At 41.0% G+C, this 19,113-nt stretch overlaps 2 protein-coding genes across 2 annotated transcripts in view; one reads left to right on the forward strand and one right to left on the reverse strand.

The window, feature by feature from the left end:
* The window catches only part of LOC132418498 (N-alpha-acetyltransferase 11-like), a 581,283-nt gene that overhangs the window by 75,863 nt on the left and 486,307 nt on the right, over positions 1 to 19,113 (reverse strand). The window lies entirely within an intron of this gene.
* Positions 9,332 to 19,113, forward strand: part of ARHGEF6 (Rac/Cdc42 guanine nucleotide exchange factor 6) — a 119,058-nt gene continuing 109,276 nt past the window's right edge. The window contains exons 1-2 of the mRNA XM_060002341.2: positions 9,332 to 9,613; positions 10,960 to 11,043. Of these exons, the coding sequence (XP_059858324.1) occupies positions 9,449 to 9,613; positions 10,960 to 11,043 (249 nt within the window). The 5' untranslated portion in view covers positions 9,332 to 9,448. The remainder of the gene's footprint in view (positions 9,614 to 10,959; positions 11,044 to 19,113) is intronic.

The raw sequence follows: 19,113 nt of genomic DNA on the forward strand, positions 1-19,113 counted from the left end.
AATACAGAGAAATACACAGCAGATGAAGGAGCAAGGTAAAAACCCACCAGACCTAACAAACGAAGAGGAAATAGGCAGTCTACCTGAAAACGAATTCAGAGTAATGATAGTAAAGATGATCCCAAATCTTGGAAATAGAATGGAGAAAATACAAGAAACGTTTAACAAGGACCTAGAAGAACTAAAGAGCAAACAAGCAATGATGAACAACACAATAAATGAAATCAAAAATTCTCTAGAAGGAATCAATAGCAGAATAACTGAGGCAGAAGAATGAATAAGTGACCTGGAAGATAAAATAGTAGAAATAACTACTGCTGAGTTATATGGCAAGTGCATGTTTAGTTTTTTTAGAAACTAAAAACTACAAACTACTTTTCCAGAGTGGCTGTAACACTTTACATTCCCACCAGCGATGTAGGAGTGATCCAGTTTCTCTGCATCCTTAGCAGCATTTGGCGTTGTCACTGTTTTTTATTTTAGGTCTTCTGATATGTGTGTAGTGAGATCTCACTGTGGTTTTAATTTGCGTTTCCCTAGTAGCTAGTGATATTGAACATCTTTTCATGTGCTTATTTGCCATCCACATATCCTGTTTCATGAACTATCTGTGCATGTCTTTTGCCCATTTTCTGTTGGATTGTTTATTTTTTACTGTTGAATTTTGAGAGTTTAAAAATGTGTTCTAGATGGTAGATCTTTATAAGATCTGTGGTTTGCAATAGTGTCTCCCAGTCTGTAGCTTGTCTTTTCATCCTCTTCAAATGGGCTTTCAAAGAGCAAATGTCCTTAATTTTATTTATTTATTTATTATTTACTTTTGGCTGTGTTGGGTCTTTGTTGCTGCACGCTGGCTTTCTCTAGTTGCGGTGAGCGGGGTTACTCTTTGCTGTGGTGCGTGGGCCTCTCATTGCAGTGGCTACTCTTGTTGTGGAGCACGGGCTCTAGGCGCATGGGCTTCAGTAGTTGTGGCATGTGGGCTCAGTAGCTGTGGTTCGCGGGCTCCAGAGCGCAGGCTCAGTAGTTGTGTTGCACAAGCTTAGGTGCTCCGTGGCATGTGGGATCTTCCTGGACCAGGGCTTGAACCTGTGTCCCCTGCATTGGCAGGTCGATTCTTAACCACTGCGCCACCTGGGAGTCCCCAAAGTTCTTAATTTTGATGAGGCCTAATTTCTTAATTTTTTTTTTTGTTGTTCTGTAGATTGTGATTTTATTGCCTTCCGAACTTGTCATTATTTCTCTAGGATAAATTTCTAAAGTGACCTTGAGGAAGAACTTTAAGCATGATATAAAAGGTGTACATCATAAAAGGAAAGATTGGTATATTTAATTATATACAAATTTAAAAACTTCTGTATAGTAATTGCTAAGAAATTAATAAAATTTAAAAGGCAAATACTAACTAGGAAACAATTTAAAACATATATACTAAAAGGTTAATATCTTTAATATCTAAAAAGCCCTTATAAATTAACAAGAACAAACTATATTAGGTCTCATTTGTTGTATGATGTAGAAGACGTAATTAAAAGTAGACTAAGCCAACTTCTGCTTCTACCCATGAAGGATTATGTGGTATGGACTTGTCCTCCCAGTATAAACAACTAGAAAACTAGTCAGAATATATGAAACAACTCTTTCCAGAAATTGAGACAACAGGCAGCACAGGACTTTGATCCCAAGAGAAGGGAAACAAATGGGGACGAACCCTATGGTCACTCAGATTTTTGCCTAGAAGCAAATTCAGTTCTATGACATGAGTAGGGGCAACTTGATTGCATGCTGCTTTGAAAAAAAAAAGCTCTGAAAGACATTTTTAGGGATAAATGGGAAAGTCTTTTTTTTAAAGTTTTTATTGAATTTATTACAATATTGCTTCTGTTTTTATGTTTTGGTTTTTTGGCCGTGAGGCATGTGGGATCTTAGCTCCCCGACCATGGATCAAACCTGCACCCCCTGCATTGGGAGGTGATGTCTTAACCACTGGACCACCAAGGGAGTCCCGGGGAAGTCTTAATATGAACTGAAAATTGGATGGCGTTAGTGAATTATTGTTAATTTTCTTAATTGTGATAATAGAGCTTTGGTTATGTTGAAATGTCCTTAATTTGAGGAGAGGCATGCTGAAGTATTTAGGGTGAAGTGATAGGATGTCTGCAACTTATTTAATAGTTTATTTAAAAAATATATAGTTACTGCACCTATATAGGCAAGTGAAATATGGCAGAATGTTACCAGTGATTAAATCTAGATGGTGGGGACAAAGGAGATCATCATATTCCTTCAATCTTTCAGTATGTTATAAATTTTGCCTAATAAACTGTGTGTGGGGAGGGGGGAGTTTCATTTTTCGTCCCCCATCCTGACTTCCTGGCTGGAATGCAGACATGACGGCTAGAGCCCAAACAGTCGTTTTTATTTTATTTTTTTGTTGCTCATCACAATTGCCTTTTTATTTTACTTATTTATTTAGTTATTTATTTTTGGCCACAGCTCGAGGCTTGTGGGATGTTACTTCCCCGACCAGGGACTGACCCGTGCCCTCAGCAGTGAGAGTGCGGAGTCCTAACCACTGGACCGCCAGGAAAGTCCCACAATGGCCTTTTTAAAAATAACAGTTTTGTTGAGACATAATTAAGATAGTGTATAACTTACCTATTTAAAGCGTACAATTCAATTGCTTTTAGTATATTTACAGAGTTGTGCAACCATCACCAAATCAATTGTAGAATATTTTCTTCACTCCCCCCCCCCCCACCAAATCCCCCTCATATCCATTGGCAGTCAATCCCTATTTCCCCTCAACTCTCACCCGGGTCCTAGGCAACTGCAGTTCTACTTTCTATCTCTGTGGATTTGCCTATTCTGAACATTTCATATAAGTGAGATCATACAATATATGATATTTTGTGACTGGCTTCTTTAACTTAGCATATGTTTTCTGTAAGGTCGGATCTTAACAAACGGCACCGCGAAACGGTGGAAAGCTTCAAGTGAGCTTTATTAGGGAGCGCTCCCGGGCGAGGTTCACTGGTCCGAGAGAAAGGGGCCAGAGAAGTCGCCCCCGGGCAAGGGTTGGGCAAGATTTTATAGGGGAAGAAGGGAAAGGGGTGTGGTGAATCTGGGAGGGCGCAGGGTATTCCTTATTTGGTGGTCTTTTCGGGTATCCTGGGGGACCGTTAGTCTCGCCCCTCGAAAGGCGGGAAGGCTGGGCCGGGTGCAAAGTCCCCAGGTCAGTTCCTGGAACTGGGTGGTCTGGAATGTCTCCAGGTCAGTTCCTGGAACTGGGTGGTCCGGAGAGTTTCGGTCTGATGCAACCTGTGAATCTGATTGTGTTCCCCTGCCTCGGGCCAGTTGGCCTTACATCCTGACATTGGTTTAGTGTCCATAGGGTATGACAAACTTTTTTTTTGGGCTGCACCATGTGGCTTGTGGGATCTTAGGTCCCCTACTGGGGAACAAACATGGACCCCTCACACACACCCACCTCCGCAGTGAAAGCATGGAGTCCCAACCACTGGGTGGCCAGGGGATTCCTGGTATTACAAATTTTATGTAATTTTATAATAACAAAAAGACAAACAACCTAGTAAAAAGTGGGCAATAGAAATGAGCAAGATTTCACAGAAGAGGAAATATGTGTGGCCAATCAACATATGAAAAAATGCTCGGGAATTCCCTGCCGGTCCAGTGGTTAGGGCTCTGTGCTGCTTCTGGTCAGGGCACTGAGATCCCCCAAGCTGTGCGGAGTGGCCAAAAAAAAAGAAAAGAAAAAAGAAAAAATGCTCAACCTTATTAGCAATCATACAAAAGTAAATTTCACACCCACGAAAAGAAAAGAAAATGTAAAAGTCTATAATATGGAGTGTTAGCTATGATATGGAGCCATGGGAAATCATACCCTGCTTTGTGGGAATGCAAATTTGTATAATCATCTTGGAAAACCATGCTTTGAGGATCCCTATGACGCTAAGGATTAATCGTAGTGGGAGTAACTGAATAAACAAGCTGGAAAGACAGTAGCTTGTGGTTAGAAAATGTAGTGTTTGAATTCATGATTCAGGAGGCAGAGAAGTTTATGCGATGACAAAGTACAGGGTGTGACCTTGCAAGTGGTTGGCTAAAGTGGAGGTGTGTTCACCGAAGATGATGACACATGTTCATCTGGGTCCAATCAGGACAGAGAAACCACAGGGGAATTTTAAGAGGAAAAGTTTAACATCAAGAATTATTAACGATAATAGGGGATTGGATAATAAGAGATTGGCTAGTGAGAAGTAAAGGGAATTCTAGGAATACCAGATATAATATACAATAGCAGACAATATAAAAACGATATATAATAGTCACTACCCATAGAGCGGTGATAACCCCTCTTTCCGTGTACAGCTGATATCCAGGCCTTGTTAGAGGAGTCGCCTGTGGTGCTGAGTCAGTGGAACTTGCTGGACATCCACCCTCTGGAACTTGCTGAAAATGTGCCTCTCTAGGATGTTTCCCGTTCACAGGGGAGGTGTCTCACTAGAGACACTTTGCTACAGAACCACCCAAGGGTGGTGCCAGGGGAAGCTGCTCCCCGCTGTGCATTGAGGAAGCCAGTGCACAGACGGCAAGCACTAGCAAAGGGGGTGGTCTCGGCAGGAGCCCGTGGGGGGAGCACACAGGACACAGCAATTAAAACCCCTTCTTAAAAAAAAAAAAAAAAAAAAAAACCCTTCTTCCTGCCAGGTCTTTCCACCACCATCTACTGATAAAAGTTCATATCGCACCAGCTGGCAAGGGAAAATATATTGAAAGGCCCCAGATCCATTTTCACAGCATAGAGAGGGGCTGAGAGGTACTATATCAATTACAGGTACAGGAGGTCAAGAAACTGAGTGGTCCCGATGTTGTATTGTTGTTCTTGTGAATATTGAAATGACCCAGGTGTTGGCAGAAATTTTGGTGGAGTGTAAGGTTATAAACCAACTTGTTCCTCCAAGTGTGACCTTGGTCCACCTGCCTCAGAATCAAGGGGATACTTTAATAATATAGATTCCTTTCTCCCATTGTGTATCTTCTGAACTAGAGTATTAGAGAACTGAGCCCCCAAATCTTTTTAACAAGTGCCCCAGGAGATTTAAATTTTAAAAAAATCAATTATGAATATTCCAAATTCAGAAAAGTAAAGAAAGTAATATAATAGGTTCCAGTGTACCCAAGAATCACTTTTAACAAATGTTAACATTTGCCTTATTTCCTGTAGGTCTTTTTTTTTTTTGCATTACGCGGGCCTCTCACTGTTGTGGCCTCTCCCGTTGCGGAGCACAGGCTCCGGACGCGCAGGCTCAGCGGCCATGGCTCACGGGCCCAGCCGCTCCGCGGCATGTGGGATCCTCCTGGACCAGGGCACGAATCCGTGTCCCCTGCATCGGCAGGCGGACTCTCAACCACTGCGCCACCAGGGAAGCCCGGTCTTTTTATTTTTAATATAATATTAGCGATTTGGGCTCAGGTTCCACTGTCATGCCTTTCTCCTCCCTCCCTCGCAAGAGGTGATTATTTTTGTACATTGTCGTTTGTAAATCATGGTTTTAGGTGGTGGAGAGGCTTAGAGAGTTTTTGAGCAGGAATATTACACTATTAAACAGGCGCTTTGGAAAATCAACCAAAGTGTGCTCTGCCAGAGAGTTCATTAGGATGAGAGGATGGAGGTGGGAAAACCAATGAGGAGGCAGGTTCAGTGGCCCACGGTGTGTGGTACTAAGGATCTGAAGTAGAACCACAGACCTTTGTTCTTTTTAAAAAATATGCTCATAATTTATGTTCTACTTTATTTTGGGTGATAGCTATGTATAATTTTAACCTGAAAAAATCTGCAAAAAATACAGTTTGCAAAATAGAGCATATACTGGTCACTTTTTTTTTTTTAAATTTTGGCTGCGTTGGGTCTTCGTTGCTGCACGTGGGCTTTCTCTAGTTGCGGCGAGCGGGGGCTACTCTTCGTTGCGATGGGCGGGCTTCTCATTGCGGTGGCTTCTCTTGTTGCGGAGCACGGGCTCTAGGCATGTGGGCTTCAGTAGTTGTGGTGTGTGGGCTCAGTAGTTGTGGCTCACGGGCTGAGTTGCTCCGTGGCGTGTGGGATCTTCCCGGACCAGGGATCGAACCCGTGCCCCCTGCATTGGCAGGCGGATTCTTAACCACTGCGCCACCAGGGAAATCCCCATACTGGTCACCGTTTTTGTTTGTTTTTTTTTTTTTTTTTGTGGTACGCGGGCCTCTCACTGTTGTGGCCTCTCCCGTTGCGGAGCACAGGCTCCGGACGCGCAGGCTCAGTGGCCATGGCTCACGGGCCCAGCCGCTCCGTGGCATGTGGGATCTTCCTGGACTGGGGCACGAACCCGTGTCCCCTGCATCGACAAGTGGACTCTCAACCACTGCGCCACCAGGGAAGCCCATACTGGTCACCTTTTAACCAATCTGGGCAATATTACTGGAATACAATACCAAGATTATAGAAATTCAAAATTACAGTCCAGTTCATAGAACTTGGACTTAAAGCATCTTTTCAGAAAGTTCAATGTCTACATTTTAAGGTTACTATGAAATCGATTTCATATTTGGTATTATGTTGTGTGCTTAGGTAAAACGTTTGATAGATTTCTGTATAGCAGGAGGAGAGCAGGTAATGCTGCTCATCAAAATGGATAGACTCTAATATTCATACAATGGAAGAGAAAACTTAGGCTTCTTATTGAATTAAATGAGCCACGGATGCAATTTCATGCAAGTCCAGGATACATTTATTCCACCTTTACTTCTGCCATTCTCTTCTTCCAATCTTGACAAGATAACTTTTGTATAGTATTTTATTTTATTTTGTTTTGTTTTATTTTACTTTATTTTTTCACACTCTTGTGTAAAGCCTGTGCTTTGTGCCACTGTGATCTCCAGTCTTTCAACCCCCCACTCTGTTCCCCCAGTTCATCAACTCCTTTCCATTTCCCTGTGTTCCATGGTTAGTCATTTCACCCGTATGCTTGCTACTGTCCTGGAATGCCTTGCTTTCTTGACATTTGACCATACCAACCCTAACTTCCAATCTTTATGCTGGTAGAACTGTTTCTTCTGCCTTGAGGAGGTGGAGTTGCCTTTCTGATTATTATTTACAGTAATTTACTATAGCCAGTGTCTAAAATGAGGTGGATTTTCACCCTGATGACCCCAGTGGGCTCAAGCCTATTTTGGACTGGACTGGGTTCCTGAAATTACTCAGGTTTTGTTCTTCACCAAAAAATGTAAGTGATACCTCAATAATACTGCCAGATTTGTTCGTCTATAGAGTACAATTTTGATGAGCAGTCATGAAAACTGGCCAAATGACATATCAAAATATGTTTAAGCAGGTCAGATTTAAGAATTTTATTGATCAACACATGGATTTTGGTTTTATTTCCATTACATAGATGGGGTCATTGGTCAAAAGTCAATTATAACTTCTGATTGACTATACCTATTTTGTTCATAAATATAATTATATCAAACCAAATATTTGGAGGTCAAATCTTTCTTGTAGAACTATTGATAGACACAGCAACATGAATGAATCTCAAAGTGATGATGTTAAGTGCAAGAAGCCAGACAAAAGAAAGTTCTATATAAGGTTCTAGAAAATGCAAACTAATCTATAGGGATTGAAAGGGGATTGTTCGTTGTCTGGGATTTTGGGGGAAGGGAGGGAAGATGGGGTTGAAAGGGCACAAGAACACTTTTTGGGGATGATGGAAAGGTTTATCTGAATTGTGTGTGTGTGTGTGATTGTATCACGGGATGTATACATATGTCAAAATTCATTAAATCATACAACTTAAATATGTGCAATTCATTATGTCAATTATATCTCAGTAAAAGTATAAAAATCATTAGCAAGGAAAACATGTTTGTTTTAAGCCATTAAAACATCTACTGTGTACCAGGCACTCTGCTGGGGACAGTGTTCATTAAGGCAGACAAGACCCCTCCTCTAGGGGAGGGTACATTCTGGTGGAGGAGATAGATCGACAAGTGATAATAGTAAAGTCTGGTAAGTGTTACTACAGGGTAAGAAGGGGAAGCCTTGAAAACAGGCAGCAGGATTATCTAAACTGGTTATTTGGTAGTAGATGCCTAAAACTGCGTTGAAAAGATTCTGAAGCTTAGCAGGATCCCATGCACTAGGAGAGGGTGGTAATGCCGAGTACCACGCATTTGCCCAGATGAGGCTATACTGTTGGCCTTATCATACATTTCCCAATAATATGACTATTTTAACTGGTTATGAAGATGTTTAAGAATAGTTCAGATCTCTTGTTATAGACCAGTTTTTTCCCAGAGCAGGATTTTTAAGGCAGTGTTTCTTGTTGGGGAAACATCAACTTTCTAGACTGTAGTGTAGACAGAGGACAAGTGTTCTTTTGTTCTCAAAAGCTCTGTTTTCAAGTGCTTTTTACCCGTTGATGTCACTGTGTCTGAGCCTTTGCTAAGGGTACTGCAGCTGGATTGTGTAGTGGAACCAGGTCCAGAAAAAGAATCACTCAAGAATGCAAGTAAACAGGATGTCAGATGTTATCCTTAGTCTATTTCCCTCAACATAGCTTTTTGGCTGCAAAGTAAAATGCCATTCTTCTAGCTTGTGCTTATACACAGTGATGGCTGACGGCAGGCACAATCTTCCTCTGCTTGGCATGTTGTCACTGTGCCACTCAACATGTTTTGCAAGGCATGATTGTGACATATCATCTCGGTGAGACAGTGTGAGGACATGTGGCCATTTCTTGGAAGAATTTCCCAGCCTACCTTCTTTGAGCCCTGTTGTGCCAGCACAGCTCCCCACGAGGCTCAGATCTGTCTGACCTAAGAGCCAGTTGGCATCTTCCTCTTGACAGAAACCAGATTTTCACTGGGGCTAGACTATATATTGACAGCTTCTTCCCAGACTGGCCCATGAGTATCTCATTTCTAAGGTCCCCTGAAGTGCTGGCTCACCTCTGTTTTCCCAGAGCACTCGCTTCCTTCTCTCTCCTCCCTCCCCGGCAGCCTCCTCACTTCCTTCCTTTACAGCTCCTTGCACCCGTTGGTTTGTGTGTGTGTGTGTGTGTGTGTGTGTGTGTGTGTATGTATTTCTTCTTCTTCTTTTTTAATCCCAATGAATTTGTTTTGCAGATTTTGAAAAAGAAACCCAGTGTTATCCAGGACTCTTTTTCCCCCCATTCATTCTATTTCCACATCTCTGAGTGTGAGCTCTGTGGTTTTCAAATCCCATAATTGGAGTGGCTTCCACCGTTGTCTAAGAAAAGTTCTTTTAGAGCTTTGCGCTGCAAGCACGAGAAGAGAACTCATAAAAAGGAAGACAACAGCAGATGCAATCGCGGATGTGGCTTAGTCCTTGCAGCTGCCCCAGAGAGCTGTTCGGAGTGTACAGTCCTCAGTAATGAATCCAGAAGAACGCATCGTGACATGGCTTATATCTTTGGGAGTATTAGATTCCCCCAAAAAGACCATCTGTGATCCGGAGGAGTTCTTGAAGTCCTCGCTGAAAAATGGGGTAGTGCTATGCAAACTGATCAACAGACTTAGGCCTGGCTCTATAGAAAAGGTAAGGGAAATTTGCAGTATCTTTGGGGTTGCTTACCACAAGAGAGCAGCAATAATGTCACTCTGGAGATTTTCGATTGCCTGGGTCACAGGACGCTCCTACTTTAATCTCTTTCTAAGACTTTGACTTGCTTTCTGTTTTTGTAGTTGGAAAAAGTCGGAAAATGAAATGTTATCCTTTAGTAATTGGCCACCGAAGATTAGTACAGTAAAAACCTGTTACACCACTGGTGCGAGGGACAAGGAGAACACCCATGTCACGAGCTTGCTCTGTCATAGAGATGCATGTTACACCTCCCTGTGTACTGAGGACATGTTTTGAACTTGGGGTGCATGTGAATCTGAGGAAAAATGGAATGATTTATAAGAGATACAGATGGTGTTTATTGACGGTATGACTAAATTCAGTGTAGATTTTCTTCACAAAGAAATAAAATATCCATTGAAAGAAAGAAAGGCTATTTAGCAACCAGGAGAAATAATCCAAAATGTTACAACACATTCTGTTAAAACAATAGAAACCAAATATATGTTTCAAATGCAACGTGTGTTCAAAGTGAAACTAACCTTACTCTCTTTTAAAAATCCAAAATTGTGAATGTTGGAAACCCATGGTCACGAGGATGTGATTTAAAAAGTGGGCACTGGGACTTCCCTGGTGGTCCAGCGGTTAAGACTCCACGCTCCCAATGCAGGGGGCCTGGGTTCAATCCCTGGTCGGGGAACTAGATCCCACATGCCGTAACTAAAGATTCCTCATGCCGCAGCTAAGACCTGACGCGGCCAAAAAAAAAACAAAAAAAAAGTGGGCACTTTAAGTAAGTTTAAAGGTGGAGCCCTACTATTATTTTCTTAAGGTCAGCAGGGAATGTGAGGCTGAGTACAGTTCTTTTGCTTATAATTTCTCAAACTTGAAAAACAGTGATAAAATGGTGGGAAAATGTTGAGAAATGTGATCAAATGTGGAGAACAGTGAAGGGGAAAATATACTTTTTAATAAATTATCATGAGGAGGAGGGAGGGTGGTAATAGGTTGGAAGCAGGAACCAGGATCAGAAAACTTTCAGGGTCTCTCTAATTTGCTATTACTACACTTTGGCAGAAAGCTTGAGAAAAAGTTTGTAAGTAGAGACGGCTTGGGACTAAGGGTTTCGTGACATTTGAAACAAGACCGACCGTTTAGATTTTTGCATCACTTCCTTCAGTGGTTAATTTCTCTTCCTGGATTGACAGCAATGTTGGCCCCGCCTTAAAAAGCCTACCTTATCTACTTATCAGTGAGCGATGCAATGATGTGACCCACATGTGATGACAGTCTCCAAGTGACATTTGACTCTGTTTCCCTAGTACTGTCTGGAGCCCCAAACTGAAGCTGACTGCACCAACAACATCAATGACTTCCTGAAAGGATGTGCAGCCCTTCAAGTGGAGGTAAGCCCACCCAGGTTGCCTTCCTCGTGGTGATCGTTTTTCACTCTGCTAACGAAGATGGTGTTGTAGTAAAAGTACTTGGTTTATTTTCACTGTGAAACAGAGGAAGCATTTTATGGAAACCATGGTTAAGATTGGTGGTCCCCAGTCGTGGCTTGCTAGTTTGTCTTTTCCAGAAAACAATTCCAAAACAAAACAAAATAAAAATTCAAAATATGTACCTTCTGGACTTCCCTGGTGGTTCAGTTGTTGAGACTCTGCGCTTCCCCTGCAGGGTGAAAGGGTTCGATCCTTGGTCAGGGAACTAATATCCTGCATGCCACCAAAAAAAAAAAAAAAAAAGAAAAGAAAAGAAAAAGAGAGCAAAATATGTTACCTTTTATCCTACTGTATAGCACAGAGGACTATATTCCATATCCTGTGATAAAACATAATGGAAAAGAATATAAAAAAGAATGTATGGATATGTATAACTGAATCACTTTGCTGTACAGCAGAAATTAACACAACATTGTAAAGCAACTATACTTCAATTAAAAACAAAACAAAAAACAAAACCAAAATATGGTACCTTTAAAAAATAGCACCCAAGCCCTGAAAGCAGGCTTCCGGTGCCAGAGCTTGTATGGTGTGAGTCCCTACTTAAGTGGAGCCCAAAGCAGGCCACTGGCTGCTGCAGAGGGTTACTGTAATCCCCCTGAGTTGGGAAGAGTGGAAAACTTATTGTCACTTTTTCCCACTAACACTTTAGAACAGAGGCCTTGAAAGAACCTGGCCCTGAGGTAGAAATTGTAAATTAAGTTACGTTGCATTCTTTTACGTTATGTGGATCCTTACAGTAAGTATAGGGGGTGTTGCTGAAAAGGAGGTGATACTTTCGCCTGTGTGTCAAATTATTTAATGTCTCTGTGCCTCAGTGTTTCTATCTGTAAAATGGACACAATAATAGCTACCTTATGGGGTTGTGGTAAGGATCAAATGAGATACTGCATAATAATTTAGAGCTAAGACCTCCAACCTCCAAAGATCTATGAAGTAATGTATGTAGAATGCTCAGCACAGGATCAAGGACATAAGAAGTGTAGATGTGCATTAGTAGTATTACTTGTGGAGAAGCATTAGTAGTGGTTTGAGCCTGGATTCGGGCATTAGACTGCTCAGGTTCAAATCTCAGTTTTCTCCCACTAGTAGGTTTATGACGTTGGGCATATTACTTTACTATGCCTCTCTGCCTCAGTCTCCCCACCTGTAAAATGGGAAGAATAGCAGCTCCTGTCTCATAGGATTGGTGTGAGATTTCAATGAATCTGTGTCCCGGAAGAGTGCGTGTTACATAGTAAGTCTTCTCCAAGTGTTAGCTATTAGTAGTAGTAGTACAAGTACCTTTGCCCCAGATAAATTTTGCTTCCTTCAGAATTTTTCCTAAAGTTAGCCATAGCATCAAGCTATGCTTGTCTCTGAATATTTTATTCCGGATTTCCCTATTGCCAAATTTTAGCACTCTGTGTGTGTGTGTTTGTGCATGGGCACATGAGTGTGTATGGCTTTTGAGGTAGGTGTAACCTACTCTATATCCCTTATGGAATCATGTCTGCTATGAGCAGATCATGGTATTTTCTTTTTTATTTGATAAATAAAAACATGGTGAGGTTGCCAGTGATTTATGCACTCTGAAGCTGTCAGAAGGTATACCGAGCTTATTTGTGGTTCTAAGAATACTAGATGATACAGAAACACCTCCTGGGGGACTTCCCAGGTGGCGCAGTGGTTAAGAATCCACCTGCAAATGCAGGGGACACGGGTTCGAGCCCTGGTCCAGGAAGACCCCACATGCCGTGGAGAAACTAAGCCCGTGCTCCACAACTACTGAGCCTGCGCTCTGGAGCCCGCGAGCGACAACTACTGAGCCCGTGAGCCGCAACTACTGAAGCCCGTGCGCCTAGAGCCCATGCTCCGCAACAAGAGAAGCCACTGCAATGAGAAGCCCGCGCACTGCAATGAAGAGTAGCCCCCGCTCTCTGCAACTAGAGAAAGCCCGTGCGTAGCAACGAAGACCCAACACAGTCAAAAATAAATAAATAAATAAATTTAAAAAAAAGAAAAAAAGGAACACCTCCTGGGTCTGGCATTGTTGGAGAATGAGTCATTTCACCTAAGTGGATTTTTCTGATAACTAATGCTTACTCCATTAATTTTTAGCCACTTTGGATACAAATCTTTCTAAAAAAGTATAACATAATTTTCATTTCTTACATGAAAGGCACCAGGCATATTTTGATTTCTTTTTGATAATTCAGGCTGGCCTGAGCATCAGATGAATATTGTAAGGAGGCAATATCTGGCATCATGGTTAAGCACATACCTTCTCTAGTTTGACAGACTTGGGTCAGAGTCTTGACTCTGACTGTGTGACTCTGGGAAAAGTTACTTGGCCTCTCTCTGCTCCAGTTTCCTCATCTGTGTAATGGAGACATTAGTAATATCTACTGCATAGGATTGTTTTAAAGATCAAATGGAATAATGCACTTAGAACACACTTCATATGTCACTGCACATAAGACACGCATAATAGCTGCTCACACTCTTATGACTAGGTAGTTTTGTACACAAAATCAGCACATAAGGAATGAGACTGAAAGCAAAGCTGGGGTGTACTCAAGCAGCCAAGAATACTGACCATCCAGTCTCAAGCTCCCAAGTAGCTAGGGAGACAGACATCAACATAAATATTTGCAAACTTAAAAAAATTAATTATTTAAAAATTGAATATATTTGACATACAACATGGTGTAAATTTAAGGTGTACAATGTGTTACTTTGATAGATTTATATATTGTAATATACCTAAGTATAGTACAATATTGTTCTCTGTGTTCACTACAGCGCGCATTAGAGCACTACGGCATATTTGCTACTCCTTGCAAGTTGGTACCCTTAAACAACGTCACTTTTCATACCCTACCCCCACCCCTTGGTAACCACCATTTGACTCTCTGTTTTTTTATGTTTGACTTTTTTAGATTCCACATATAAGTGAGACCATACAGTATTTTTCTTTCTCTGTCTGACTTATCTCACTTAGCATAATGTGCTCCAGTTCCATCCCTATTGTCGCAAATGGCAGAATGTCCTCCTTTCTTATGGCTGAATAACAGTCCATTGTGTGTATATGCCACATCTTTTTTTATCCATTCACCCACTGATGGGTATTTAGATTGTTTCCGTATCTTGTCACTTTAGAGTATCTCTCAGACAGTGCCTAGTATAGGGCATGCTGAATACTTTTTTGTTGACGCTATAAAACTGTTAATGTATGAAAAGCAAGAAGAGCAGGGCTTGATTATTGCCAAGAACACACTATTATTTATATAAAAAAGAGTGGCAGCTTGAAATGGTCAATTTGGAAATGTAGAAAAATGAAGCTGGAGATGCAGCAGAACACTGACAATTGAGTGTTGGTTGTGGGGCACAGTGACCACATGAAAGAGCTGTTGCCTTCTGACCCTCTGGGTGGCCAGTTGGCCTCTGCAAGTGACCTCCATCTTTGTGTTCTCATATGGCTACAGTGTCCTAGGGTCTCTAGGGGATCACACAGCTAGCAACTAGTCAGGGAAGTCTGCTGAGACACCTAGGAGACAAAGGTATCTCTGAAGCACCTCCCAGACTTTGATAGTTTCTCTTTTTTTCTAATATTTCCCCTTTTTCTTTTTTTTAATTTAATTTAATTTTTAAAAATTATTTTTTATTGAATGAAAAATCCTTTAAATTCTATAGTGCTTTACAAATTTCAAAAGTTTCACACACATGATTTCATATAATCCCATAATAACCTCTTTTTTTCCCCTCTACCCCTATATTGCCCCTCCCACCTTCCCTCTCCCCACAGGTAACCACTAGCTTGTTCTCTATATCTGTGAGTCTGCTTTTTTTTGGTTTTATTCACTAGTTTGTTGTATTTTTTAGATTCCACATCTAAGTGATATAATACAGTATTTGTCTTTCTCTGTCTGACTTATTTCACTTAGCATAATGCCAAGTCCATCCATGTTGCTGCATATGGTAAAATTTTCTTCTTTTTATGGCTGAGTGGTATTCCATTGTGTGTGTGTGTGTGTGTGTGTGTGTGTGTGTGTGTGTGTGTGTGTATCACATATTCTTTATCCATTCATCTGTTGATGGACACTTAGGTTGCTTCCATACCTTGGCAATTGTAAACAATGCTGCTATGAACATTGGGGTGCATATATCTTTTCGAATTCGTGTTTTTGCTTTTTTTGGTTATATACCCAGGAGTGGAATTGCTGGGTCACATGGTAGTTCTATTTTTAGAGAAACCTCCATACTGTTTTCTACATTTCTACAAACCTACAAACTTAATATACAAACCTACAAACCTAACATACACCTAATATACAAACCTACAAACCTAATCTACAAACCTAATATATAATGTTTTCTACATTTTCTACATTTCTACAAAACTCTGTTTTTGAGAAACCTCCATACTGTTTTCCACAGTGACTGCACCAATTTATTTATTTGTTTGTTTGTTTATTTATTTATTTTAAATGTATTAATTGGCTGCATTGGGTCTTTGTTGCTGCGCATGGGCTTTACTTGCGGTGAGCGGGGGCTACTCTTTGTTGCGGTGCGCGGGTTTCTCATTGCGGTGGCTACTGTTGTTGTGGAGCATGGGCTCTAGGGCACGTGGACTTCATTAGTTGTGGCACACAGGCTCAGTAGTTGTGGTGCACGGGCTTAGTTACTCCGCGGCATGTGGGATCTTCCCAGACCAGGGCTCGAACCCATGTCCCCTGCATTGGCAGGCGGATTCTTAACCACTGCACCATCAGGGAAGCCCTGCACCAATTTATATTCCCACCAACAGTGTAGGAAGGTTCCCTTTTCTCCACAACCTCCCCAACATTTGTTATCTGTGTTCTTTTTCGTGATAGCCATTCTGACAGGTGTGAGGTGATATCTCATTGTGGTTTTTTTTTTTTTTTTTTTTGCGGTACGCGGGCCTCTCACTGTTGTGGCCTCTCCCGCTGCGGAGCACAGGCCCCGGATGCGCAGGCTCAGCGGCCATGGCTCACAGGCCCAGCCGCTCCGCAGCATGTGGGATCTTCCCGGACCGGGGCATGAACCCGTGTCCCCTGCATCGGCAGGTGGACTCTCAACCACTGCGCCACCAGGGAAGCCCCTCATTGTGGTTTTGATTTGCATTTCCCTGATGATTAGCACGATGTTGAGCATCTTTTCATGTGCCTGTTGGCCATCTGCATTTCCTCTTTGGAAAAATGTCTATTCAGGTCTTCTGCCTAGTTTTTAATTTGGTTGTCTGTTTTTTCGATGTTGAGTTGTATGAGCTGTTTATATATGTTGGATATTAACTCCTTATTGGTCATATCATTTGCAAATATTTTCTCCCATTCAGTAGGTTGTCTTTTCATTTTGTCAATGGTTTCCTTTGCTGTACAAAAGCTTTTAAGTTTGATTAGGTCCCATTTGTTTATTTTTGTTTTTATTTCCTTTGCTTTAGCAGAAGGATCCAGAAAAATATTGCTGTAATTTATGTCCAAGAGTGTTATGCCTATGTTTTCCTCTAGGAGTGTTATAGTATCCAACCTTTAATCCATTTTGAGTTTATTTTTGTGTATGGTGTTAGAGAATGTGCTAATTTCATTCTTTTACAAGTAGCTGTCCAGTTTTCCCAGCACCACTTATTGAAGAGACTGTCTTTTCTCCATTGTATATTCTTGCCGCCTTTGTCATTGGTTAATTGACCATAAGTGTGTGGGTTTTTTTCTGGGCTCTCTATTCTGTTACATTGATCAATGTGTCTGTTTTGTGCTAGTACCATACTCTTTTGATTACTGTAGCTTTGTAGTATAGTCTGAAGTCAGGGAGCATAATTCTTCCAGCTCTGGTCTTCTTTCTCAAGATTTTTTTGGCTATTTGGGGTCTTTTGTGTTTCCACACAAATTTTAAAATTATTTGTTCTAGTCCTGTAAAAAATGCCATTGGTATTTTGATGACAGTATCTTTTGAAACACGAAGTTTTAAAATTTTGATGAAGTCAAATTCATCTTTTTTTCTTTGTTGCTTGTGTTTTGGATGTCATAGCTAAGAAAACCATTGCCTGGTGCAAGGTCATGAAGATTTACCCCTAAATTTTCGTCTAAGAGTGTTCAAGTTTTGCTCTTACATTTAGTTATTTGATCCATTTTGAGTTAGTTTTTGCATATGGTGTGAAATAGGTGTCCAAATTCATTCTTTTGCATGTGGATATCCAGTTGTCTTAACACCATTTGTTGAAAAGACTATTCTTTCCCCCACTGAATTGCTTAATGTAGCTGTGTAGTAAGTTTTCAAATCAGAAAGCATGAGCCCTCCAACGTTGTTCTTCATTTTCAAAATAATTTTGGCTATTCTGGATCCCTTGTGTGCCCGTATAGATTTTAGGATAAGTCTGTCCATTTCTGCAAAAAAGCCAGCTGGAATTTTAATAAGGATTGTGTTCAGTCTGTATATTACTTTGGGGAATATTGCCATCTGAACAATATTAAGTCTTCTGATCCATAAACACAGGATGTCTTTCCATTGATTTAGGTCTTTAAAATTTCATTCAACAATGTTTTGTAATTTTCAGTGTACACACCTTATATCTCCTTGGTCCAATTTATTCCAAAGTATTTTATTCCTTTTGATACTACTACAAATATAATTTTTTTCTTAATTTCATATTTGGGTTGTTCATTGCAAGTGCATAGAAATACAGTTGATTTTTGTGTATTGATCTTGTGTCCTTCAACTTTAACTTGTTCATTAGTTCTAATAGTTTATTGGATTCCGTGTGATTTTCTTGTACAAAATCATGTCATCTGTGCACAGAGATACTTTTGCTTCTTCCTTTCCAATCTGGATGCCTTTTATTTCATTTTCTTGACTAATATGCCTGGCTGAAACCTTCTATACAGTGTTGAATGGAAGTGATGAGAGTGGACAGCCTAGTCTTGTTTTTGATCTTAGGGGGAAGCTTTCAATTTTTCACCATTAAGCATCATGATAGTTGTGGGTTTTCAATGCTCTTTATCAGGTTGAAGGTGTTCCCTTCTATTCCTAGGTTTTGAGTGTTTTCATCACGAAAGGGTGCCAGATTTTGTCAAATGCTTTTTCTGCATCTGTTAAGATGACCACTGATTTTGTCCTCTATTGTACTGCTATGTTGTGTTACACTGATTGATTTTCATCTGTTAAATCAATCTTGCATTCCTGGGATAAATACCAGTGGATCATGTTGCATGTGCACATAGAGGTTTGTGCACATCTGTCATTATTCTTGTTGCATCTTTCTTCATAGAAGTGGAATTACTGTGTGAAAATTTGATACTCTCAAATTCCTCTACAAAAATGCTGAAGTTATACTCTTACCAACAGTGTAGAAAGTGCCTTCTTCATGTCCCTGGTGGCCCTGGATATTATTTATCTTCAATGTTTGCTAAAACGTTGGGTGAAAATGGTATTTCATTTATTGCTATAATTTGACTTCCATGATTCCTAGTGAGTTTGGATATCTCTCATGCCTTTAGAGTTCATTTGTATTTCCTTTTCTGCAAAGCAAATACATCTTTCTTATTTATTTATTTACAGAATGGAGGGGGCAGGGAGGACACTCAGGCCTCAAGAGAAAATCTTCCAGAACATATGGAAGAATCCTCATGTCTAGGTAGTGTGTCGCTAATGTGACCAGGAAGCCCCTTGACAACACTGTCCTAGCAATGCTAGTTTTGTCTTTGTTCTGCGTTTGAACTTGGTGGGAATCAGGGACAGATACAGTTCTTGCGATCATTTGAGAGTGGCCAGGGTGCTACCTCTCTGATTGCATGGTCCTGGCTACAGCCCCAGGAAGGACTGGTGTGTCTCAGCTCTAGTCCTCTGGTTTTCCTTTCAGCCAGCCTTTCTCCCTGCCTCATCCCTAACAGGTACTTCTGCTTTGTCACCTGCCACCCTTATGACCCGCATATTGCCAGGGATACCCTACCCTCTCCTATTCTGCTCCTGGGCCAA

The sequence above is a fragment of the Delphinus delphis genome, chromosome X, assembly GCF_949987515.2.
Source record: "Delphinus delphis chromosome X, mDelDel1.2, whole genome shotgun sequence".
Classification (NCBI taxonomy): Eukaryota; Metazoa; Chordata; class Mammalia; order Artiodactyla; family Delphinidae; genus Delphinus; species Delphinus delphis.